We start from the raw sequence: 26,515 nt of genomic DNA, 5'->3' as shown, positions 1-26,515 counted from the left end.
AAAAAGATCGGTGACAGACAAAATTCCGTGCGGGCAAAGCCATCCGCCTGGCTAGCTACCACCATCTTACCTAAGTCTGTCGCCATAACAACAATGTTAACAGCATTGTTGTGTTCCGGCAGTTAGAGGTAAGATAGCCAGTTCCTCCGTGGTTGAGGATTCCGGGTGAAGCTCGCTTCCACCTTCGGCCTGATCATCACTTACCATCAGGTGAGATACAGGCCAAGATCTTCCTCGTTGTGGATAAAAAAAAGCCGCGGGCGGAAAGCTAGTATTGTAACTAATCCACCACCACCCTTTCCTTGGGCTCTTTTCCCCGGGCGCTTTGCTTGACTCCCTACAAATTTCTCTGATCCATGCCCCTTCTCATAATTAATTCTCCCCCTTCTGGGGTTTGACACCACAAATACGGTACTTCGCGTCGGGCTGCTATCGTTGATAAATGTCACAACTTCTTCTCATAACTTCACCTGATTGTGTGCCAGGAGCGCCGGAAAGCTAGTATTTCCTATTTTTGATTAGAATGAACTCACCGACGTCGTCCTGGGCCTGCGCCGCGGCCGGCAGGTAGATCCCGGCGAAGACTCTCTCCGCCGCCGCGCCCCACAGCGCCGCGAGCAGGCGCTGCTCCCAGGCGGGCGCGGCCACGGCGGATAGCTCGGCCGACTGGTCGAGCAGCTCGCGCGAATTGGTCGAGTAGCTCGGCCGATTGGTCGAGTAGCTCGGTCGATTGGTCGAGCAACTCGGCGCGCGCCCGCAATACGTAGACGCGAGGTCCAAATGCTGCATGATTGGTTATTTTTGACGTGACATTGACAGATACGTCAAAATCCACCAATCACGCAGCAGTCAAACCCACATCCACGTCCCGCCATCTAGCGGATCTTTCATTCGCGAAAACCCTCATTCGGCGCGTGCCCGCTCGAATTCGAAAGCTAAAGACATTGTGTCTGTGACGCTCAGTTCGAACTACCTTAAGGGGCACTTTACATGCTTCAATCTTTTGAAGCTTTTCGCTGAGAGCACCAGCGCTCCGAGACAAAAATAATACAGCAGGTGCTGAGAAACGCCGGAACAAACTCCCACCGGAAAGTCGTCGGAAGAGTTGCCAGACCGGTCGTAAGATCAAACCTGCCTATAAATCCATGGCTCAACTCGACAAATTACTTAATCTTGCTACAAGGTGTGCACATAAACCAATCTCACTAGCATAAATAAAATACACTATTACGAAGACCTCCCATTTGTAGCTCATCGACCCCCCAAATTTTATCTCAGAGACCCCTCAATTTTACTCGGCGTCTGGGTGTTCAACTAGGAGGTGAGAAGAAAATGCTTCCTAATTTCAACATCTTTAGGACATAGGATAGTTTTTATCTCGGTTTTTGAAACAGGGACGCGCGTGATTAAGTTTTTCTGTGACAGACAAAACTCCATGCGGACAAAGCCGCGGGCGGAAAGCTAGTATTGTAACTAATCCACCACCACCCTTTCCTCGGGCTCTTTTCCCCGGGCGCTTTGCTTGACTCCCTACAAATTTCTCTGATCCATGTCCCTTCTCATAATTAATTCTCCCCCTTCTGGGGCTTGACACCACAAATACGGTACTTCGCGTCGGGCTGCTATCGTTGTTAAATGTCATAACTTCTTCTCATAACTTCGCCTGATTGTGTGCCAGGAGCGCCGGAAAGCTAGTATTTCCTATTTTTGATTAGAATGAACTCACCCACGTCATCTTGCGCCTGCGCCGCGGCCGGCAGGTAGATCCCGGCGAAGACTCTCTCCGCCGCCGCGCCCCACAGCGCCGCGTGTAGACGCTGCTCCCAGGCGGGCGCGGCCACGGCCGACAACGAGGCCGACTGGTCGAGTAGCTCGCGCGAATTGGTCGAGTAACTCGGCCGATTGGTCGAGTAGCTCGGTCGATTGGTCGAGCAACTCGGCGCGCGCCCGCAATACGTAGACGCGAGGTCCATGGTTGGTTATTTTTGACATGACATAGACAGATAAGTCAAAATCCACCAATCAAGCAGCAGTCGGACCCACATCCACGTCCCGCCATCTAGCGGATCTTTCATTCGCGAAAACCCTCAACCAATCTTACTAGCATAAATAAATATCCCATTTGTAGCTCGTCGACCCCCAAATTTTATCTCAGAGACCCCTTAATTTTACTCGGCGTCTGGGTGTTCAACTAGGAGGTGAGAAAACGCTTCCTAATTTCGACATCTTTCCAATGGAAAGGACATAGGATAGTTTTTATCCTGATATTCATCTTCTTTTCGTGTCGACAACAAACCTACACAGTGTCAGCCCAAAACTCCGCCACAAGAGTGGCGTTGTCAGTAGCACTCATCAAATCCTCCTGAGTGCAGTTGCTTGGGCATTCAGGGCACGACATCAGGTGCTTCATCGACTGGGGAACAAAACCGCACCTGTACTCCATGTTTAAGCCATCCAAGAATCCCCACCTGACCAGATTGTCCTTACTACGGCCAACTTGCGTCCGAAGTCCCGTATCCCGGTATTTGAAACAGGGAAACGCGCGATAAAGTTTTTCTGTGGAAAGCTAGTATTGCACATTTTTGATCAGAATGAACTCACCCACGTCATCTTGCGCTTGGGCCGCGGCCGGCAGATATATCCCGGCGAAGACTCTCTCCGCCGCCGCGCCCCACAGCGCCGCGTGTAGACGCTGCTCCCAGGCGGGCGCGGCCACGGCCGACAGCTCGGCTGACTGGTCGAGTAGCTCGGTCGATTGGTCGAGTAACTCGGCCAAATGGTCGAGTAGCTCGGTCGACTGGTCGAGTAACTCAGCGTGTGCCCGCAATACGTAGACGCGAGGTCCAAATGCTGCATGATTGCTTATTTTTGACATGACATTGACAGATATGTCAAAATCCACCAATCACGCAGCAGTCAGACCCCGCCATCTAGCGGATCTTTCATTCGCGAAATCCCTCATTCGGCGCGTGCCCGCTCGAATTCGAAAGTTAGACACTGCGTCTGTGACGCTCAGTTCGAAAGGCTACCTTAAGGGGCACTTTACATGCTTCAATCTTTTGAAGCTTTTCGCTGGCAGAGCACCAGCGCTTCGAGACAAAAAATAATACAGCAGGTGCTGAGAAGAAACGCCGGAACAAACTCCCACCGTAAAGTCGTCGGACGAGTCGCCGGACAGGTCGTAAGATCAAATCTGCCTATAAATCCATGGCTCGATTCGACAAATTACTTAATATTGCTACAAGGTGTGCACACAAACCAATCTTACTAGCATAAACAAAACACACTATTATGAAGACCTCCCATCGACCCCCCAATTTTATCTCGGAGACCCCTTAATTTTACTCGGCGTCTGGGTGTTCAACTAGGAGGTGAGAAGAAAATGCTTCCTAATTTCGACATAGGATAGTTTTTATCTCGGTTTTTGAAACAGGGACGCGCGGGATAAAGTTTTTCTGTGACAGACAAAACTCCATGCGGGCAAAGCCATCCGCCTGGCTAGCTACCACCATCTTACCTAAGTCTGTCGCCATAACAACAATGTTAACAGCATTGTTGTGTTCCGGCAGTTAGAGGTAAGATAGCCAGTTCCTCCGTGGTTGAGGATTCCGGGTGAAGCTCGCTTCCACCTTCGGCCTGATCGTCACTTACCATCAGGTAAGATACAGGCCAAGAGCTTCCTCGTTGTGGATAAAAAAAAGTCGCGGGCGGAAAGCTAGTATTTCCTATTTTTGATTGGAATCAACTCACCCACGTCGTCTTGCGCTTGGGCCGCGGCCGGCAGATATATCCCGGCGAAGACTCTCTCGGCCGCCGCGCCCCACAGCGCCGCGTGTAGACGCTGCTCCCAGGCGGGCGCGGCCACGGCCGACAGCTCGGCCGACTGGTCGAGCAACTCGGCCGATTGGTCGAGCAACTCGGCCAAATGGTCGAGTAGCTCGGTCGATTGGTCGAGCAACTCGGCGCGCGCCCGCAATACGTAGACGCGAGTTCCAAATGCTGCATGATTGCTTATTTTTGACATGACATAGACAGATAAGTCAAAATCCACCAATCAAGCAGCAGTCGGACCCACATCCACGTCCCGCCATCTAGCGGATCTTTCATTCGCGAAAACCCTCAACCAATCTTACTAGCATAAATAAATATCCCATTTGTAGCTCGTCGACCCCCAACTTTTATCTCGGAGACCCCTTAATTTTACTCGGCGTCTGGGTGTTCAACTAGGAGGTGAGAAGAAAACGCTTCCTAATTTCGACATCTTTCCAGTGGAAATGACATAGGATAGTTTTTATCCCGATATTCTTCTTCTTTTCGTGTCGACAACAAACCTACACAGTGTCAGCCCAAAACTCCGCCACAAGAGTGGCGTTGTCAGTAGCACTCATCAAATGCTCCTGAGTGCAGTTGCTTGGGCATTCAGGGCACGACATCAGGTGCTTCATCGACTGGGGAACAAAACCGCACCTGCACTCCATGTTTAAGCCATCCAAGAATCCCCACCTGACCAGATTGTCCTTACTACGGCCAACTTGCGTCCGAAGTGCCGTATCCCGGTATTTGAAACAGGGAAACGCGCGATAAAGTTTTTCTGTGGAAAGCTAGTATTGCACATTTTTGGTTAGACCCGACTCACCCACGTCGTCTTGCGCTTGGGCCGCGGCCGGCAGATATATCCCGGCGAAGACTCTCTCCGCCGCCGCGCCCCACAGCGCCGCGTGTAGACGCTGCTCCCAGGCGGGCGCGGCCACGGCCGACAACTCGGCCGATTGGTCGAGTAGCTCGCGCGAATTGGTCGAGTAGCTCGCGCGAATTGGTCGAGTAGCTCGCGCGAATTGGTCGAGTAGCTCGGTCGATTGGTCGAGTAACTCAGCGCGTGCCCGCAATACGTAGACGCGAGATCTAAATGCTGCATGATTGGTTATTTTTGACATGACATTGACAGATATGCCAAAATCCACCAATCAAGCAGTAGTCAGACCCACATCCACGTCCCGTCATCTAGCGGATCTTTCATTCGCGAAAACCCTCATTCGGCGCGTGCCCGCTCGAATTCGAAAGCTAGACACTGCGTCTGTGACGCTCAGTTCGAAAGGCTACCTTAAGGGGCACTTTACATGCTTCAATCTTTTGAAGCTTTTCGCTGAGAGCACCAGCGCTTCGAGACGAAAATAATACAGCAGGTGCTGAGAAACGCCGGAACAAACTCCCACCGGAAAGTCGTCGGAAGAGTTGCCAGACCGGTCGTAAGATCAAACCTGCCTATAAATTTATGGCTCAACTCGACAAATTACTTAATCTTGCTACAAGGTGTGCACATAAATCAGTTACTAGCATAAATAAAACACACTATTACGAAGACCTCCCATTTGTAGCTCCTCGACCCCCAAATTTTATCTCAGAGACCCCTTAATTTTACTCGGCGTCTGGGTGTTCAACTAGGAGGCGAGAAGAAAACGCTTCCTAATTTCGACGTCTTTCCAATGGAAAGGACATAGGATAGTTTTTATCCTGATATTCATCTTCTTTTCGTGTCGACAACAAACCTACACAGTGTCAGCCCAAAACTCCGCCACAAGAGTGGCGTTGTCAGTAGCACTCATCAAATCCTCCTGAGTGCAGTTGCTTGGGCATTCAGGGCACGACATCAGGTGCTTCATCGACTGGGGAACAAAACCGCACCTGCACTCCATGTTTAAGCCATCCAAGAATCCCCACCTGACCAGATTGTCCTTACTACGGCCAACTTGCGTCCGAAGTGCCGTATCCCGGTATTTGAAACAGGGAAACGCGCGATAAAGTTTTTCTGTGGAAAGCTAGTATTGCACATTTTTGGTTAGACCCGACTCACCCACGTCGTCTTGCGCTTGGGCCGCGGCCGGCAGATATATCCCGGCGAAGACTCTCTCGGCCGCCGCGCCCCACAGCGCCGCGTGTAGGCGCTGCTCCCAGGCGGGCGCGGCCACGGCCGACAGCTCGGCCGATTGGTCGAGTAGCTCGGCGCGCGCCCGCTCGAATAGCTCGTCGCGGTCGAGCTCGCGCTGTCTGCGGAGTGAGAAGATAATTAATTAATTTTGGACATCCTACTATTATTATAAATGCGAAATTTTGGACATCTGGATGTTTGTTACTCTTTCACGCAAAAACTACTAACGGATTTTATTGAAAATTTACAGTATTATTGTTTATAACGCAAATTAACATATAGGCTATAATTTATGACGATATATTACAAATAAATTTCAGTAAATAAATAAAACGTGTCTAAAAAGCGCCATCTAAGTCATTGGTTAAAATCTACAGCGCTGGACAAACTACTGTTTTTGACATTCGTAAATATCCATGCAGTCGAAGCCGTGAAACGCCATCTATCAACATGATGTCTAACGGGAGTAAAACGAGGACAACGCGTGCGACGTCGCGGGCGGCCGTTAGTTAAGATATTATATAGGCGATATGCGAGCATGTATGAAAGAAAACGAAAACAAATTAGAAAAAATACCAAAAAAAATTACTCGATTTTAAGATGCTCCTAAAAACCACTGAAATATCCATGAAAGGATCACTAAGTCATCCCTGCGGGTTACTGAGTTGTCCATGGGAAGTCATTGTAATAGGATACCCATGTGAAATCGAGGCTGCCACTGAAATACCTATGGGGTCACTGAGCTGCCCCTTAGGTTACTTGGCCGACAATGAGGGGTCACTGAATTATACTAGAGTACTCATGGGAATGTTATGCTGTCACCAGAACACCTTTGGGTCACTGAGCTACCCCTTGGATTACTGCCATAGCCGGGGGGGTCGCTGAGCTACTCCCGGGGGTCCTGGAATACTTATGGGGTCACTGAGCTACCCCTTGGATTACTGTGCCGTAGCTGGGAGGTCGCTGAGTTACCCCCGGAGTTTTGGAATACTTAGGAGGCCACTGAGCTACCCCTTGGATTACTGTGCCGTAGCTGGGAGGTCGCTGAGTTACCCCCGGAGTTTTGGAATACTTAGGAGGCCACTGAGCTACCCCTTGGATTACTGGGCCGTGTCTAGGGCGTCTATGAGCTTCCCCCGAGTCCTGGAATACTTATGAGGTTACTGAGCTGCCCCTTGTGTTACTGGGCCGTGTCTGGGGGTCCGCCGAGCTACCCCGGGGTCGTGGAATACGTATGGGGTCACTGAGCTACCCCAGGGATCCTTGAATACTTATGGAGTCACTGAGCTACCCTTAGGTTACTGGGTCGTATCTGGGGGGTACCTGAGCTCCCCCGGGTTTCCCTAAGCTCTCCCGGGGATCACTGAGCTCACCTAGGGAAGGTATTCTTCCACTCAGTCTCGAGGTTGAAGCGCATGGCCTTGAAAGCGTCAGCTTGCTGCTCCACCGACGCGCGAACCATCCGCCAGAAGCAATCCGCTAGCGATAGGTTACTTGGCCGTCAATGAGGGGTCACTAAGTTGTACCTTGGGGGTTACAGCACTAAGACGCCCATGGGAAATCAAGGCTGTTACTTGAAATACTTATGGGGTCACTGAGCTGTCCTATAGGTTACTGGGCCGTGGCTAAGGGGTCACTGAGTTGTACTAGGATGCCCATAAGAATTCTAGGCGGTCACTGGAACACTTATGGAGTCACTAAGCTACTTGGATTACTGGGCCGTGTCTGGGGGGTCGATAAGCTTCCCCAGAGGATCCTGGAATACTTATGGGGTCACTGAGCTACTTCTTGGGTTACTGGGCCGTGTCTGGGGGGTCGATGAGCTACCTCAGAGTCCTGGAAATACTTATGAGGTCACTGAGCTACTTCTTGTGTTACTGACCCGTAGTTGGGGGGTCCCTAAGCTCACCTGGGGTCTTGGAATACTTATGGGGTCACTGAGCTACTTCTTAGGTTACTGGGTCGTATCTGGGGGGTCGATGAGCTACCCCCGAGTCCTGGAATACTCATGGAATCACTGAGCTACTTCTTGGATGACTGTGCCGTGTTTGGGGGGTCGCTGAACTACCCTTGGGGAACCTGGAATGCTTATGGGTCACTGAGCCTTGTCTAGGGGGTCCCTGAGCTCACCTGGGGAAAGTATTCTTCCACTCGGTCTCGAGGTTGAAGCGCATGGCCTTGAAAGCGTCTGCTTGTTGCTCGACCGACGCGCGCACCATCCGCCAGAAGCAATCCGCTACTGCCAGGGATAAGTTGCGCGTTGTCACTTGGGATGGAGTCACTAGGCCGTCTCTGAGGACAATACAAATGCAATTGTAAACCATCAGTACTCATAGTATAAGAAAAATCCTTTATCAGCTACTATTTCACAACCAAAATCCGGTCGCCGAGCACGTAGAATTTCGTCCAATGACCCCAAGCTACCCATCCTTATCGCTCACGCGTAATTATACAAAACATGACAAAACATACAAAACTGGACAAAACATGTTGGACTTGACATTTTCTATCGACCATTTTGTTACCATGTTTCTGAGCAAATAAATGATTTATTTATTTATTTATTTATATTGCTGTCGCGACTGTGCGACGGACGCCCGCAGTGAGTGTGCGAGCGCGACTTTAATTCACAATAAAATAGTGAGTTACAACGATACGTATTGCACGCGGATGTTCTTGATTGGCTACTAGAACATTCCACATTAGCAAAGAGTCTAAGATGCCACGTAGTGATGTGCGTCCCAAACCCATTTAAATCTGTATTCTTCGAGGCCATGATGCGCGCCATGATAAAATCTTATCGATGAGTTTTAGACGATAAAACGCATGGGCGCTTATCGCGGCGCGCATCCTAGGCCTACAGTAGAGGCTGTGATTAAAAAAAGCTAACCCTCAAGTCCTCAAGATAAAATTTTTATACATCAATATAATGAGCGTGTCTCATTTTGAAGGACATAGAAAAAATTTGGAGATGAAAGGGTACGAACTACAAATCATCTCATTATCACCATTTCAGCCACAGGACGTCCACTGTTAAACATAGGCCCAATGATTTCCATATCACCCAGTTGGTAGCAGCCTGCATCCAGCGCTTTCCTTCTACCCTTATTAGGTCGTCGGTCCATCTTGTAGGTGGAGTTTAGAAGAACATGCACTCACTTGAACAGCTTGGACGACCTGAAGAACCGCTCCTCGTACTCGCGAATGCTTTGAATGGAGTCGTCCTTGCGACTGCGGCCAGTTACTACCGCATAGTAGCCTAGCGCCTTCATGGGGAACAGCTTGCCTTCTAGGATGCGACGGATCTGATGAAAGAATAGAATATTATTTGATAATACTGAGAGAAATACCATTGTCCAGCAGTGGACGTTATTTGGATGAAATGACGACGACGACTGACAAATAAACATTAATGATCCAAAGAACTCTTTATGTGACCTTTTGAGTAGATTTTGTGTCCCACCCCCCATGCTACAGTGTCCCCCTAGGCTAAATCAGTGTCCCACCTAAGTTATATTGTCTGCACTAGGTTACGGTGTCTCTCCCAGACTACAGTCTCTCCTAGGCTAGTGTCTCCCTATGCTACATCAGTGACCCTTCTAGGCTACAGTGCCTCCCTATGCTATTAGTGTAGGCTACAATACTACATTTACCCAATTAGAGAGAGCCTCCTCTTTGGCCAGGTTCACTTTAGTGAGCACGAATCTTCAAACGTCAAATCCGCGCGGGTCATCCACCCTTACCAGGCTACAGTGTAATCCCTAAGCTACAGTGTGCCTCTAACCTACATCAGTGTCCCTTCTAGGCTACAGAATCCCACCCTGGCCTACATGAGTGATCTCCTATTACACAGTGTCCCTTAGGTTACACTCACCCTGTTAGGGTTGGCCAGACTCTCTTCAGCCAGATCCACCTTGGTGAGCACGAAGATGGTCCTCTTTCCGCCCGGGTCACATGAAGCTACCAGATCTGTCACGTTGCTGCGCTCTGCGTCTACGGATCCGTCCTGGAAAGCAATACAAAGTAAGGTCAATAAGTGAACAGTAGAAAGAGACAGTATTTTTTTTTCATTATTATTGTATTATTTTTCTTTATGCATGTTATTAATTTATACATAAGCAGACTGTAGAGAGCGGATGCCACTAAAAATAGTAGGGATAGTGATTATTTCTGCAAGACTAACAGAAATAAAACTTACAGTGTAAGTGGTCTATGCAAAGTGAGAAATAAATTACGGAGTCTTTCAGACTCCCTTACATCTCAGACTCCTATTTTGTTTTTACAAAAGTGATCTAAAATTTTCAAGCCAAGTAGAAAAAATTAGAGATGGTCTAATTTGAATAAAAAAACATTACATATTCTTCAAAACTAAAATATCAGACATTTTAACCAAAGCTACAATCACGTGTCACGTCACAACGTGTCGGTAAAGTTTACACGTCTCACGACAAAATAAAGGTTTTAGATTTACCCTTTTTGAAAAAAAAAACAAATCAAATTTCAAAACAATTGTCTCGAAGAGCTGGTAGGGCCCAAAAGATAAGGAGACATGTAAAGTGCCCCATAAGGGCTACCTTTTCTTTTTTTTTATTATTTACTATATTTTGACGTTCATAAGTGCCACTTGTGGTCTAAACTGAATAAATATTAATTTTTGATTTTGATCACCATTTATCATTTCTCAAAACAACACCTTACCTGTATGCAAAGTATGATGGCGTTGGGATTCTCCATGTACTGGCGGGACATGAGTTTGATCGCTTCACGCGTGTCCGACGCCATGTCTACTGTTTGTGTCTGAAATATCAACATTTTAGTTAAATTATTGTGGAACGATATACTGTGGCATCTTAGTTGCTATAGGTGGGATATTGCCACAAAATTGTATAATGTGCAGCTGCTGACATAGTACATTAACACCCTTCCTAATAAAAAAATACACATTCGTTGAACAGTAGTTTAAAGTAAAATTTCCATACTAAACGTCACTTTAAACAAGTGTTCAACGAGTTTAATTTTTATCAGTAAAGGGGTAAGTAAATTAGCCCTGCACAAATGGGTGTAATTTGACTTGCATATTTATTTTGTTCAAGGACCCCTTGGAATTATTTATATAGACCTCCTAAGGGCCCGCGAGCTATACCCAAGTCATTTATTTTGCTCACGGGGACGCCATCTATGAATCAAAATTGGAATTGTCAGTTCCCAAGGCGTGGCGCTATTACGCAAAGTGCAATACATTTTTACCTTAATCTAAACAAAGATCGACTTAAACACAACGCAATAAGGTTCAAAATAAAACTCACCGATATAACACCGGGCAGGTCGACCAACACCATGCGATGTAAACCAGGCCCCTTCACAGACATGGATATCACTTCTGTGGACACAGTCCGGCCCCCTCGCACGCTGTTACGCATACGGAGTTCTACCTCTCTGTAGAATGAAATTGTTTTATTATTTAATGCTATTTAAACGAGTACAGTCAGCGTAAAATAGTGCTTTGGAGTAGCAAAAAAGTTCACAACACGTCTTTGTTACAAATGGAATAAGGTTGTGCTGTCAACATTTTGGTCACTTTGACACTGTACAGCGACTAATTAAACGAATTGTAGACATAAGACAGAGCCTCAGTTGCTCGACCATAACTTTAATCGTAACTAAAGGCGGTGTTTAAGTATGGAGTTTGGTAAACTTGTGAAAGAAAGAAAGAAAGAAAAAATATTTATTTGACAACTAAAAAGTACAAAAACAATGAGGCGGAGAAAAAAAAATGTTGCCAAAGAGGTCACCCACTCAGTATTATCTTGACAGTTGACATTTTACTGCCAAGTGCCAAGACACTGGTTTTCAGTGGGTGCCTTGTACGCAGGGGCAAAAAAATATAATAAAATAAATTCAAATTAATTAAAATTCACATTAAAATAAAAATAACAATTACAATAAAATTTAAAAAAACTTGTGAGTTTATTTATTTTATTTGGGATATCAATGATGAGTTTTGACGTTTGTTACAGTAAAGTAAGATGGTGCAACCCATGCAGGGTTACTAATTCATATATAAACACTAGTGGCCGGCCGCGACTTCGTACGCGTGGACCCCGTTTTACCCCCTTAGGGGTTGAATTTTGGAAAATACCGTCTTAGTGAGCACTCTACGTTTTAAGAGGAACCTCCATATCAAAATCGATCTGGTAAATAAAAAGATAACGGAATATAACAGCCAATTATATGGTACTTACTTCCTCAAGTCAGCCAGGTCAGACTCCTTATTGAGATCGAATTCCCTCGACGAGTCTCGGAACTGGGCCACGTGGTACGGACCCTCCGATAGTGTCACCTTTACGGGTGCCCTGCAAAAAATCAACTTTGTAACAATAGACATAAAGTAAATATTGATAATGGGGTTAGTTTTTTAAAATTTTATTTATTTTTAGATACATCAACAAAATAGATGGAACCTTTGTAGTTTGTAGCATATCCACCCACATACCGCCAATTAGTTTTTATGCCATATGCCATATCTTAGCTGCTACACTTTAACTTAGACAAAATCCAAGTATGTAATAATATGGCAAAAGTGTATTCTCAATATGAAGTTAAGTTCCCCATAATATCATTTATTTCTTTTGATCTTTGATTAGATATTTAAGACAGGGTCAACTAATGCAATGATACGAAATCTCAAAAATTGGCTGATAGACTGCTGTATCTACAACATTAATGACTTTTTTAATGACCATTTTGCATGCTAAAAATGTTAGCAGAATAGTAAGCACTGTGTAAATTATATTATAAGACCTCATATGTAAAATACCTATTCTATGCAATAAATGTTTGAATTTGAATTTGATCGCCTCAACTCTCGTTGCGCGTCTTATACCGCGTTTGCATCAACTGGGTTACATCGTGGCCGGCAACAATATACCTAGTGCAGTACCTCGCCTGAGCTATCATCTTGAGCGCGGAGTTGGGGCCTGTGGAGCATTGTGGGCAGCCTATGGGTCCAGGTGGGCGGGGCCGGTGAGCTAGATGGGTGAGGTCTATGGAGCCAAGTGGGCGGGGCCTATCTGGTGAACATCTCGCCAGCGTCGGGCGGGAATATCCTCCCTTGAACGATCACCTTAAGAAACGAGGGGCGGGGCCTGTGGGGTCAAGAGGGCGGGGCCTACCTGGTGCACATCTCGCCAGCGCCTCGCGGGAAGATCCTGGCTTGCGCGATCACCTTACCTTAAGAGACAAGGTGAGACGGGATCTATGGGGTCAGATGGGCGGGTCCTATGGGTCCAAATGGACAGGGCCTGTGGACCTATCTCGTGCACATCTCGCCGGCCCCTCGCGGGAAGATCCTGGCCTGAGCTATCATCTTGAGCGTGGTATCTTGGGCCTATGGGGCAATGTGGGTGGAGCCTATGGGACTAAATGAGTGGGGCCTGTGGACCTACCTGGTGCACATCTCGCCAGCGCCTCGCGGGAAGATCCTCGCCTGAACTATCATCGCGAGCTTGGAGGGGGGGCCTACGGGGCAATGTGGGTGGAGCTATGGATCCAGATGGGCAGGGCCTGTGAAAGATTCTCGTCTGCGCGATCACCTCGAGAATTAAGGTGAGACGGGGTCTATGGGGTCAGATGGGCGGGTCCTATGGGTCCAGATGGGCGGGGCCTGTGGATCTACCTAGTGCACATCTCGCCAGCCCCTCACGGGAAGATCTTGGCCTGCGCGATCATGTCGAGCACGAAAGTGTGGCCAGATTAGCGGGGCTTTTGGGCAAGGTGGGTCCAGGAGGTGGGCATAGGCTTCCATGGGTCCAGGTGGGCGGGGCCGTTTAGGTGCGATAGGTCCAATTCGCAATTGGTCTAGCTAGATGGGTGGGGCCTGTGGAGCTACCTGGTGCACATCTCGCCAGCGCCTCGCGGGAAGATCCTGGCCTGCGCGATCATCTCCAGCACGGAGGTCTTGCCGGCGGACTGGTCGCCCACCACCACCACGCGCGGCAGCCGGTCCGTCTCGCCCGCGTCCCAGCCCGACAGCTCGTCCAGGACTGCGCTGTGCATGGCGATAGCGAGCGCAGCACGACCTATACTGTTTACCTCAACTCTTGCTGCGTGATCTATAGCGTGTCGCCTCGACTCTCGCTGCCTGATTATAATGTGTCGCTGTAGTCGCTGTGCAAGCTATAGCATCTTCGTCCCAACTCTTGCTGCCTGGTTTATAGTGTGTTCGCCTCGATTCTCGCTGCGCGATCTATTTAACGTGTTCGACTCAACTCTCGCTGCCTGGTTTATAGTGTGTTCGCCTCAACTTTCGCTGCGCAAGCTATAGTGTTTTCGTCCCAACTCTCGCTGCGCAACCTGAGAAAGCCTACCTAGTGCATATATCTCCAGCGCCGCGCGGGAATATCCTCGCTTGCGCGATCATCTTAAGAAACAAGGTGGGGCGGGGCCTGTGGAGCCAAATGGACCAGATGGGCGGGTCCTATGGGTCCAGATGGGCGGGGCCTGTGAGACTTACCTGGTGCACATCTCTCCAGCGCCACGCGAGAAGATCATTTGCAATCATCTCGAGCGCGGAGGCGGGACCTATGGGGCAATGTGGGTGGAGCCTATGGATTCGTGGGTCCAGATGGGCGGGGCCTGTGGAGCTACCTGGTGCACATCTCGCCAGCCCCTCGCGGGAAGATCCTGGCCTGCGCGATCATCTCCAGCACGGAGGTGGAGCCTACAGGGTAATGTGGGTGGAGCCTATGGATCCAGGTGAGCTAGATGGGCGGGACCTATACTTGCTTGAACGATCACCTTAAGAAACAAGGAGGGGCGGGGTCTATGGGGTCAGGTGGGCAGGTCCTGTAAGCTAGATGGGTGGGGCCTGTGGACCTACCTGGTACACATCTCGCCAGCACCTCGCGGGAAGATCCTGACCTGCGCGATCATCTTGAGCGTGGTATCTTGGGCCTATGGGGCAATGTGGGTGGAGCCTATGGGACTAAATGAGTGGGGCCTGTGGACCCACCTGGTGCACATCTCGCCGGCCCCTCGCGGGAAGATCCTGGCCTGCGCGATCATCTCCAGCACGGAGGTCTTGCCGGCGGACTGGTCGCCCACCACCACCACGCGCGGCAGCCGGTCCGTCTCGCCCGCGTCCCAGCCCGACAGCTCGTCCAGGACAGCGCTGTGCATGGCGATAGCGAGCGCAGCACGACCTGAACTGTTTATCTCAACTCTCGCTGCGCGATTTATAGCGTGTTCGCCCCAACTCTCGCTGCCTGGTTTATAGTCTGTTCGCCTCAATTCTCGCTGCGCAAGCTATAGCGTCTTCGTCCCAACTCTCGCTGCCTGGTTTATAGTGTGTTCGCCTCAACTCTTGCTGCGCAAGCTATAGCGTCTTCGTCCCAACTCTCGCTGCGCAACCTGAGAAAGCCTACCTAGTGCATATCTCGCCAACGCCGCGCGGGAATATCCTCGCTTGAACGATCACCTTAAGAAACAAGGTGTGGCGGGGCCTGTGGGGTCAGATGGGCGGGGCCCCTGTGGAGCCAAATGGACCAGATGGGCGGGGTCTGTGGGCTCAAGAAAGCGGGGCCTACCTAGTACACATCTCGCCAGCCCCTCGCGGGAAGATCCTGGCCTGCGCGATCATCTCCAGCACGGAGGTCTTGCCGGCGGACTGGTCGCCCACCACCACCACGCGCGGCAGCCGGTCCGTCTCGCCCGCGTCCCAGCCCGACAGCTCGTCCAGGACTGCGCTGTGCATGGCGATAGCGAGCGCAGCACGACCTATACTGTTTATCTAAGCTTTGATTGCGCGACCAATAGCGTGTCGTCTCGACTCCCGTTGCGCGACCTATAGCGTGTCGCCTCAACTGCCGCTGCGCGACCTATAGCGTGTCGCCTCAACTCTCGCTGCGCGATTTATAGCGTGTTTGTCCCAACTCCCGCTGCGCGACCTATAGCGTGTCGCCTCAACTCCCGTTGCGCGACCTATAGCGTGTCGCCTCAACTCCCGCTGCGCGACCTATAGCGTGTCGCCTCAACTCCCGCTGCGCGACCTATAGCGTGTCGCCTCAACTCCCGCTGCGCGACCTATAGCGTGTCGCCTCAACTCCCGCTGCGCGACCTATAGCGTGTTCGTCTCATTTCTCGCTGCCTGATTATAGTGTGTCGCTGCGCAAGCTATAGCGTCTTCGTCCCAAGTCTCGCTGCGCGGCCTGTAACAGCTTACCTTGTGCACATATTTCTGGCGCCACGCGGGAAGATCATTCGCAATCATCTCGAGCGCGGAGACGGGACCTATGGCTCCAGATGGGCGGAGCCTGTAAGATAGATGGGTGGAGCCTGTGGAATCAAGTGGGCGGGGCCTACCTAGTGCACATCTCGCCAGCCCCTCGCGGGAAGATCCTGGCCTGCGCGATCATCTCCAGCACGGAGGTCTTGCCGGCGGACTGGTCGCCCACCACCACCACGCGCGGCAGCCGGTCCGTCTCGCCCGCGTCCCAGCCCGACAGCTTGTCTAGGACTGTGCTGTACATGTCGATAGCGAGCGCAGCACGACCTATACTGTTTACCTCAACTTTGACTGCGCGACCTATAGCGTGTTCGCATCGACTCTCGCTGCCTGATTATAGTGTGTCGCTGTAGTCGCTGTGCAAGCTATAGCATCTTCGTCCCAACTCTTGCTGCCTGGTTTATAGTGTGTTCGCCTCGATTCTCGCTGCGCGACCTATTTAACGTGGTCGACTCAACTCTCGCTGCCTGGTTTATAGTGTGTTCGCCTCAACTCTCGCTGCGCAAGCTATAGCGTCTTCGTCCCAACTCTCGCTGCGCGACCTGTGACAACCTACCTAGTGCACATTCCGCAGCGCGGGAATATCCTCGCTTGCGCGATCATCTTAAGAAACAAGGAGGGGCGGGGCCTGTGGGGTCAAGTGGGCGGGTCCCATGAGGCTAGATGGGTGGGGCCTGTGGACCTACCTGGTGCACATCTCGCCGGCCCCCCGCGGGAAGATCCTGGCCTGCGCGATCATCTCCAGCACGGAGGTCTTGCCGGCGGACTGGTCGCCCACCACCACCACGCGCGGCAGCCGGTCCGTCTCGCCCGCGTCCCAGCCCGACAGCTCGTCCAGGACCGCGCTGTGCATGGCGATAGCGAGCGCAGCACGACCTATACTGTTTACCTCAACTTTGTCTGAGCGACCTATAGCGTGTTTGTCCCATCTCTCGCTGCGCAACCTATAGCATTTTCGTCCCAACTCTCGCTGCCTGGTTTATAGTGTGTTCGCCTCAATTCTCGCTGCGCAAGCTATAGCGTCTTCGTCCTAACTCTCGCTGCGCAACCTGAGAAAGCCTACCTAGTGCATATATCTCCAGCGCGGCGCGGGAATATCCTCGCTTGCGCGATCACCTTAAGAAACAAGGAGGGGCGGGGTCTGTTGGGGTCAGATGGGCGGGTCCTATGGGTCCAGATGGGCGGGGCCTGTGGACCTACCTGGTGCACATCTCGCCAGTGCCTCGCGGGAAGATCCTGGCCTGAGCTATCATCTTGAGCGTGGTATCTTGGGCCTATGGGGCAATGTGGGTGGAGCCTATGGGACTAAATGAGTGGGGCCTGTGGACCTACCTAGTGCACATCTCGCCAGCCCCTCACGGGAAGATCCTGGCCTGAGCTATCATCTTGAGCGTGGTATCTTGGGCCTATGGGGCAATGTGGGTGGAGCCTATGGGACTAAATGAGTGGGGCCTGTGGACCTACCTAGTGCACATCTCGCCAGCCCCCCGCGGGAAGATCCTGGCCTGCGCGATCATCTCCAGCACGGAGGTCTTGCCGGCGGACTGGTCGCCCACCACCACCACGCGCGGCAGCCGGTCCGTCTCGCCCGCGTCCCAGCCCGACAGCTCGTCCAGGACAGCGCTGTACATGGCGATAGCGAGCGCAGCACGACCTATACTGTTACTGTGCGACCTATAGCGTGTTCGACCCGACTCTGCGCGACCTATAGCGTGTTCGCCTCGTCTCTGCGCGACCTATAGCGTGTTTGCTTTTACTTCCGCTGCGCGACCTATAGCGTGTTTGCTTTTACTCCCGCTGCGCGACCTATAGCGTGTTTGCTTTTACTTCCGCTGCGCGACCTATAGCGTGTTTGCTTTTACTCCCGCTGCGCGACCTATAGCGTGTTCGCCTCGTCTCTGCGCGACCTATAGCGTGTTTGCTTTTACTTCCGCTGCGCGACCTATAGCGTGTTTGCTTTTACTTCCGCTGCGCGACCTATAGCGTGTTTGCTTTTACTCCCGCTGCGCGACCTATAGCGTGTTTGCTTTTACTCCCGCTGCGCGACCTATAGCGTGTTCGCCTCGTCTCTGCGCGACCTATAGCGTGTTTGCTTTTACTTCCGCTGCGCGACCTATAGCGTGTTTGCTTTTACTTCCGCTGCGCGACCTATAGCGTGTTTGCTTTTACTTCCGCTGCGCGACCTATAGCGTGTTTGCTTTTACTTCCGCTGCGCGACCTATAGCGTGTTTGCTTTTACTCCCGCTGCGCGACCTATAGCGTGTCGCCTCAACTCCCGCTGCGCGACCTATAGCGTGTTTGCTTTTACTCCCGCTGCGCGACCTATAGCGTGTTCGCCTCGTCTCTGCGCGACCTATAGCGTGTTTGCTTTTACTTCCGCTGCGCGACCTATAGCGTGTTTGCTTTTACTTCCGCTGCGCGACCTATAGCGTGTTTGCTTTTACTTCCGCTGCGCGACCTATAGCGTGTTTGCTTTTACTTCCGCTGCGCGACCTATAGCGTGTTTGCTTTTACTTCCGCTGCGCGACCTATAGCGTGTTTGCTTTTACTTCCGCTGCGCGACCTATAGCGTGTTTGCTTTTACTCCCGCTGCGCGACCTATAGCGTGTCGCCTCAACTCCCGCTGCGCGACCTATAGCGTGTTTGCTTTTACTCCCGCTGCGCGACCTATAGCGTGTTCGCCTCGTCTCTGCGCGACCTATAGCGTGTCGCCTCAACTCTCGCTGCCTGATTATAGTGTGTCGCTGCGTAAGCTATAGCGTCTTCGTCCCAACTCTCGCTGCGCGGCCTGTAACAGCCTACCTTGTGCACATATTTCTGGCGCCACGCGGGAAGATCATTCGCATTCATCTCGAGCGCGGAGGCGGGACCTATGGCTCCAGATGGGCGGGGCTTGTGAGGTAGATGGGTGAGGCTTTGGTTTGGGCGGGGCTTATCTAGTGCACATCTCGCCAGCACCTCGCAGGAATATCCTCGCTTGCGCGATCATCTTAAGAAACAAGGTGGGGCGGAGCCTGTTGGGTCAGATGGGCGGGTCCCATGAGGCTAGATGGACGGGGCCTGTGGAGCTACCTGGTGCACATCTCGCCAGCCCCCCGCGGGAAGATCCTGGCCTGCGCGATCATCTCCAGCACGGAGGTCTTGCCGGCGGACTGGTCGCCCACCACCACCACGCGCGGCAGCCGGTCCGTCTCGCCCGCGTCCCAGCCCGACAGCTCGTCCAGGACAGCGCTGTACATGTCGATGAGCGAACGCTGTGGAGAACGTTAGCCCGTTAAATATAATACTTTATTGAAAGACGAGTATAACATAACAAATTGAATAAAGCTAAAATTATTTTTTTATGCATGGCAGGGCAGGTGTTGCTGCCACGAAATTCCGATCGACCAGCAGATCAAGCGCCGCAAGTGGAACTGGATTGGCCACACTCTCCGAGGGGACCCCGATCACATCCCTAAGCAGGCTCTGGATTGGAATCCCCAAGGAAAACGCAAACGTGGTCGACCCAGGCAAACTTGGCGGCGCACTGTAGCGGACGAGGCGAAGAAGATCGGCAAGACCTGGAGCGAGATCAAGCGAGAAGCTCAAGACCGAACGAGATGGAGGACCGTTGTGGACGCCCTCTGCCCCATCTAGGGAACATAGGACCATAAGTCAAGTAAGTCAAGGCAGGTGTTTGACCACAATCACACCTGGTGTTAAGTGGGATGCTGTCTAAGATGGTACATATCTGCCCTGTAAGTGCCTATTCACTCTCGCCTTGAAAAGGCCCGGATTATAGTCTTAAGGAAAGACAGCAGCAGGCAGCGAATTCCAGTCCCTAGCTGTTCGCATTATAAAAGAGTCATCGAAACGCTTAGTGCGAGCTGGTGGAATGTCGACAATATAGGGATGGTACGCTAACCTGCGTCTGGATCCGCAATGATGGAAGGGCTGGTGGAATTAGTTCGTGTAATTCTTTCGCACATTCACCGAAGTTGTTATTTGAAGAAGACATTATTTATTGTTTCGAAATAAATATTTTGCTTTGCATGACAGGGATCACGCCAAACCATGTCACCTTGAATGATTATGACAGATAGACCCTTAAAGGCGTTAGGGAGTGGCCCTACAAACCCTATAACTTTTTTCAAAGATGTTTCCGTCTTTTTTATGCAAAGCGAGATGCCAGCATAAGCGACAGAGACAGCGACTAGAAACGGCGTTGAGTTGAAGCCCTACGGAACCCACAGCAGTTGGTACCTTGGCCTTCCTAGTGGGCGGCGCGCGGCCTTGACGCACGCGCTGGAATCTCGCTTGAAGCTCTAGCACCTCCTCTTGCAAGCGTGCGAACTAGATATAGTCCAGTACCTCAGGCAGTATCTTAACCACACAGGAGTTGCAAATGGGGACAAGAGATGGGAATAGTCCAGTACCTAAGGCTGTAGATCCTGGTTACACAGGAATTGCAATGGTGGGGACGATAGGTGGGAATAGTGGATTTCAGGCTGTAAAACCTAGCTACACAGGAGTTGCTGTAATGGGGACGAGAGGTGGGAATAGTCCAGTACCTAAGGCTGTAGATACTAACTACACAAAAGTTGCAAGTGGAGACGAGAGGTGAGAATAGTCCAGTACCTCAGGTTGTAGATCCTGGCTGAACAGGAGTTGCAATGGTGGGGATGAGATGTGGGAATATAAACAGTCCCGTACCTCAAGCTGTAGATCCTAGCTACGCAGGAATTGCAGGTGGTGACGAGAGATGGGAATAGTCTGGGAGGTGGGAATAGTCCTGGGAGGTGGGAATAGTCCTAAAAGGTGGGAATAGTTCGTACCTTGGCCTTCCTAGTGGGCGGCGCGCGGCCCTGACGAAGCAGCATGTTCTGCTGACGAAGCTCGCGGTTCTCCTGCTCCAAGCGTTGAAGCTCGCGCTGGTATCTCGCTTGAAGCGCTAGCACCTCCTCTTGCAAGGCGTACGAACTTAGTATACCCTGGACTATAGTCCAGTACCTCAGGCTGTAGATCCTGGCTGAACAGGAGTTGCAGGTGGGAACGGGAGGCGGGAATAGTGTACTTCAGGCTATAGATCCTGGCTACACTGGAGTTGCATGTAGGGATGAGAGGTGGGAATAGTCTAGTACTTCAGGCTGTAGATCTTGTCTGCACAAAAGTTGCAGTGTTGAGGACAAGAGGTGGGAATAGTCCAGTACCTCAGACTAGATCCTGGCTACACAGGAGTTGCAGTGGTAACGAGAGGAGGGAACAGTCCAGAACCTCAAGCTGTAGATCTTAGCTACACAGGAATTGGAGATGGGGACAAGAGGTGGGAATAGTCCTGCGAGATGGGAATACCCCAGTACCTTGGCCTTCCTAGTGGGCGGCGCGCGGCCCTGACGAAGCAGCATGTTCTGCTGATGAAGCTCGCGCTGGTACCGCGCTTGAAGCGCTAACACCTCCTCTTGCAAGCGTACGAGCTGGGTATAGTCCAGTACCTAAGGCTGTAGATCCTAGCTACACAGGAGTTGCAATGGCACCAGACCAGAGAGGTGGGAATGGGATGTGGGAATAGTCCTGAGAGGTGGGAATAGTTCGTACCTTGGCCTTCCTAGTGGGCGGCGCGCGGCCCTGACGAAGCAGCATATTCTGCTGACGAAGCTCGCGGTTCTCCTGCTCCAAGCGTTGAAGCTCGCGCTGGTACCTCGCTTGAAGCGCTAACACCTCCTCTTGCAAGGCGTACGAACTTAGTATACCCTGGACTATAGTCCAGTACCTCAGGCTGTAGATCCTGGCTGAAAAGGAGTTGCAGTGGTGGGGACAAGAGGTGGGAATAGTCCAGTACCTCAGGCTGTAGATTCTAGCTACACAGAAATTGCAGGAGGGAACTAGATGTGGGAATAGTGTACTTCAGGCTGTAGATCTAAGCTTCACATGAGTTGCAGTGGTGGGGACGAGAGGTGGGAATGATCCTGGGAAGTGGGAATAGTCCTGAAAGGTGGGAATAGTTCGTACCTTGGCCTTCCTAGTGGGCGGCGCGCGGCCCTGACGAAGCAGCATGTTCTGCTGACGAAGCTCGCGGTTCTCCTGCTCCAAGCGCTGCAGCTCGCGCTGGTATCTCGCTTGAAGCGCTAACACCTCCTCTTGCAAGGCGTACGAACTTAGTATACCCTGGACTATAGTCCAGTACCTCAGGCTGGCTGAACAGGAGTTGCAGGTGGGAACGAGAGGTGGGAATAGTGTACTTCAGGCTGTAGATACTGACTGAACAGGAGTTGCAATGTTGGGGACGAGGTGGGAATAGTTCAGTACCTTAAGCTGTAGATCCTTTCTACAATGGAGTTGTAGTGGTGGGGACGAGAGATGGGAATAGTCTGGGAGGTGGGAATAGTCTGAGAGGTGGGAATAGTCCTGAAAGGTGGGAATAGTTCGTACCTTGGCCTTCCTAGTGGGCGGCGCGCGACCTTAGCGTAGCAGCATGTTTTGCTGACGAAGCTCGCGGTTCTCCTGCTCCAAGCGCTGCAGCTCGCGCTGGTACCTCGCTTGAAGCGCTAACACCTCCTCTTGCAAGGCGTACGAACTTAGTATACCCTGGACTATAGTCCAGTACCTCAGGCTGTAGATCCTGGCTGAACAGGAGTTGCAGGTGGGAACGAGAGGTGGGAATAGTGTACTTCAGGCTGTAGATACTGGCTGAAAAGGAGTTACAGTGGTGGGGACAAGAGGTGGGAATAGTCCAGTACATCAGGCCGTAGATCCTAGCTACACAGGAGTTGCAGGTAGCGACAAAAAGTGGGAATAATCCTGGGAGGTGGGAATAGTCTGGCAGGTTAGAAGAGTCTAGTACTTCAAGCTGTAGATCCTAGCTTCACAGGAGTTGCAGTGGTAGGGTGAGAGGTGAGAATATAGGGGAATAGTCCAATAACTCAGGCTGTAGATCCTGGCTACACAGGAGTTGCAAGTAGCGGCGAGAGTGCCGTACCTCTAGCTGTAGATTCTTTCTACAATGGAGTTGCAGTGGTGGGGACGAGAGGTGGGAATGGGATGTGGTAATAGTCCTAAAAGGTGGGAATAGTTCGTACCTTGGCCTTCCTAGTGGGCGGCGCGCGGCCCTGACGAAGCAGCATGTTCTGCTGACGAAGCTCGCGGTTCTCCTGCTCCAAGCGTTGAAGCTCGCGCTGGTACCTCGCTTGAAGCGCTAGCACTTCTTCTTGCAAGGCGTGGACGCGCTTTTCTGAAGCAATAGAAATGTCGTTATAGGTCGCGCAGCGAGAGTTCAGGCGACCAATACAAGCAAAGATTTGTAACTGTATATGCTCGCTGTGCTGACGTCTTGCGTAGTCTGACAAGGGCTTTCTGTCTATTCTGTCACTGTAGGACAACGAGCGGTCCTTACTACGCAGGACTGTCCATTACTAATATTACTACGCAGGACTGTTTATAATTTCTAGTATGCTAGTTAACGCCACCAGTCAATGAGGGTTTTCGCGATTGAAAAATCCGCCAGATGGCGGGACGTGGATGTAGGGTCTGACTGCTGCGTGATTGGTGGATTTTGACATATCTGTCAATGTCATGTCAAAAATAACCAATCATGCAGCATTTGGACCTCGCGTCTACGTATTGCCATCTGGCGGATTTTTCAATCGCGAAAACCCTCATTGAGATAATTTTTGTGACTCGTCAGAACGCGTAACTATTTCTCTGGATTAAATACTAATTAAGAAATAAGAGACGCGATAGAATACATTTGTATGTCGATAAAGATAGTCAAAACACGATAATCTAACAAGCAGGGGACTTTGTGGCGCAAGAGAGTCAACGGCGCAAAGCTCAGCGAGGATTCAATCAAATTCATTCGATCATTTACTGCCTATGCAAGTTTTAGAAAAAAAAAATTATGAAATGTTTTTCGTAGTCCAGTGAAGATCTAAACGCCGAAAAAACGGTTTGTACAAAAAAAATAATAATTGCGGAACGAAGTTCGCCGGGTCAGCTAGTAACAGATAAAATTGTATTATTTTCATCAACTCACCGTAAGAAGTGCTTTCCTCTCCAGATGATTTGCTTGGCGACGGTGCAGGTCGACTCTGAAGGTTATTTACGATCTTCGGCGCCGGTTCTGGATGGGGAGAAAGAGATAGCTTACACATGATGAAAATGAAATAGCTATATGAAAGAGAGAGCAGACAATACTTATCGTAAATAAATAATAAAATTTATGCAAAAATATTAACAAAACCAAGAAGCGTTGTTGCGGTAAAAAATAAAGCAAAAATTGTTTTGGAAATATTGCAAAAAAGCAACAAAAACTAAGAAGTTGTCATGAAGAAGTTACACATGTTGAAAAATTCGTTAGAAAAGAAAGGTTCTAGACTTTAGAAAGGAATTCAAAGATTACTTTCACAATTAGGCATTTGAAAGAAAGAGTTTGGGCAAAGTTAGATCATTGAATTGGCTCAGTTAGTAAGTAAAGAGTAATTAGTAATAATTCTCACTTGGAAATTAAATACCTTCTCATCCAGGATTCTACAATGCAGCAACAAATAACAAAAGAGGCATAAAAAGCATAAAACAGAAACCAAGCAACAACCAAGCGGAGTCAATTCCTGCCGGCACGCTTATTACCGATCTTATTTAACCGACTTCAAAAAGAAGGAGTTCTCAATTCGGTTTGTATATTTTTGTGACAGTCGTAATCGTGTAGATTGTATAGTTAGCGCAAAAAGAGTTGAGACGATCAACACAAAGATTTGTATCTGTATAGTACGCTCATACGCTGGTCGCGCTGACGACTTGCGTAGTCTAAAAGACAAGTGTTTTCTTTCTCGCTTGCACACATTTAGCGAGAGCGAGGTAGCTGGTGTATTCGTTATTTTAACTTGAATTTGTAATGTGTTCTGTATTCAATGGCCTAATCCACGTATTTTGACAGTCAAGATCTCGGTAACGTTCAGAAGTCGTCCCATTGAAAAACAGTTCTAAATCCGTATTCAAAAGGGTCATTTTCATAGAATGATTACTCGATAGGATCGCACTCAGTGTTTTGTTGTCGTTAAAGTTTTGTTACGTGAATAAGACTACAAATCTTATATCGATGTATGTGTTCACCTCAACTTTCGCTGCGCGATCTATACTAAGTAGTCGCATTGCGAGTATGTTGTGGCCTCATACTGAGCAGAGACCAATTTGGTAAAAACATTTATTTTGCTCTTATGTTGTTTTTATTTTTGGTAAAGCTCGGTCGCCGAGCACGTAGAATTTCGTCCAATGACCCCAAGCTACTCATCTTTATCGCTCGCGCGTAATTATATTGCTGTCGCGCTCGCACACTCACTGCGGCCGCCCGTCTCACAGTCGAGCGATAAGGATGGGTAGCTTGGGGTCATTGGACGAAATTCTATCAGCTCGGCGACCGGACTTTAGTAGCAAACGGTCACAGATCGGTAACAAACGCGCCGGCCTCACCTATATGGCTGGCCGCGTTATTGGCCGCGGCGGCCGCGACGGCGTCCTCGTAGCGCTGCGCAAGCCACTCGCGGAGTTCCGCCGCGCGTGCGACGCCCGCCTCGCGCAGCCGCGGATCTGCGTGCAGCGACAGCGTCAGAGGGACACCTAGCGGGGCGAGGGACAACGTCACTCTCTACGTCTCTACACCTTCGGATAGGCAGGGGTCCTACACTTTTAGATGAGATGGAGTATTTATCTTCATCTTGCTAGCAGTAAGCTAGACCTTATTGCGTTGCGGGCGTGTGGCGCTTATCAGAAAAATGGACTGACACTTCACAACCCGTGTCGCAAAGCCAAAGATCTGCGTGCACCGACAGCGTCCGAGGGACACCTAGCGGGGCGAGGGACAACGTCACTCTCTACCTTCGACAGGGAAGGGGGTTCTACACCTCTTAAGAGCGGCATATTATACCCTCATCTACAATAGCTAGCAATGATATTTAGGATTGGGGGCGTGTGGCGCTCATCAGAAAAAAGTGCACCGACAGCATCAGAAGGACACCTAGCGGGGCGGGGGACAACGTCATTCACTACGTCTCTACACCTTCGAAGGGGCGGAAGTCCTACATCTCAAAGGAGGGTATACAATTTATATCCTTACCTTGCTCAGTAAGGTCTAGGATTGCGAGCGTGTGGTGCTCATCAGAAAGATGGAGCAATACTGTCCAGAGCCGGTGTCGCGAAGTCGCGGATCTGCGTGCAGCGACAGCGTCAAAGGGACACATAGCGGGGGCGAGGGACAACGTCACTCTCTACACCTTCCACAGGGCAAGGTCCTACACTTCTAGATAGGGTACATATCCTCATCTTGCTAGCAATAAGGT

The 26,515-nt window shown here is 50.4% G+C and overlaps 1 protein-coding gene across 1 annotated transcript in view; it reads right to left on the bottom strand.

Moving 5' to 3' along the window:
* The window catches only part of LOC135084682 (dynamin-like 120 kDa protein, mitochondrial), a 60,825-nt gene that overhangs the window by 21,314 nt on the left and 12,996 nt on the right, over positions 1 to 26,515 (bottom strand). Inside the window, exons 4-14 of the mRNA XM_063979453.1 lie at positions 25,650 to 25,796; positions 24,217 to 24,303; positions 23,264 to 23,415; positions 19,281 to 19,462; positions 12,169 to 12,279; positions 11,233 to 11,362; positions 10,625 to 10,723; positions 9,801 to 9,932; positions 9,086 to 9,231; positions 8,057 to 8,218; positions 5,843 to 6,045 (exon numbers count right to left, since the gene is read on the bottom strand). Of these exons, the coding sequence (XP_063835523.1) occupies positions 5,843 to 6,045; positions 8,057 to 8,218; positions 9,086 to 9,231; positions 9,801 to 9,932; positions 10,625 to 10,723; positions 11,233 to 11,362; positions 12,169 to 12,279; positions 19,281 to 19,462; positions 23,264 to 23,415; positions 24,217 to 24,303; positions 25,650 to 25,796 (1,551 nt within the window). The remainder of the gene's footprint in view (positions 1 to 5,842; positions 6,046 to 8,056; positions 8,219 to 9,085; positions 9,232 to 9,800; positions 9,933 to 10,624; positions 10,724 to 11,232; positions 11,363 to 12,168; positions 12,280 to 19,280; positions 19,463 to 23,263; positions 23,416 to 24,216; positions 24,304 to 25,649; positions 25,797 to 26,515) is intronic.

Source organism: Ostrinia nubilalis, chromosome 26 (assembly GCF_963855985.1).
Source record: "Ostrinia nubilalis chromosome 26, ilOstNubi1.1, whole genome shotgun sequence".
Classification (NCBI taxonomy): domain Eukaryota; kingdom Metazoa; phylum Arthropoda; class Insecta; order Lepidoptera; family Crambidae; genus Ostrinia; species Ostrinia nubilalis.
Note: the sequence above shows the minus strand (reverse complement) of the source record. Positions and strands in the feature narration are given on the sequence as shown.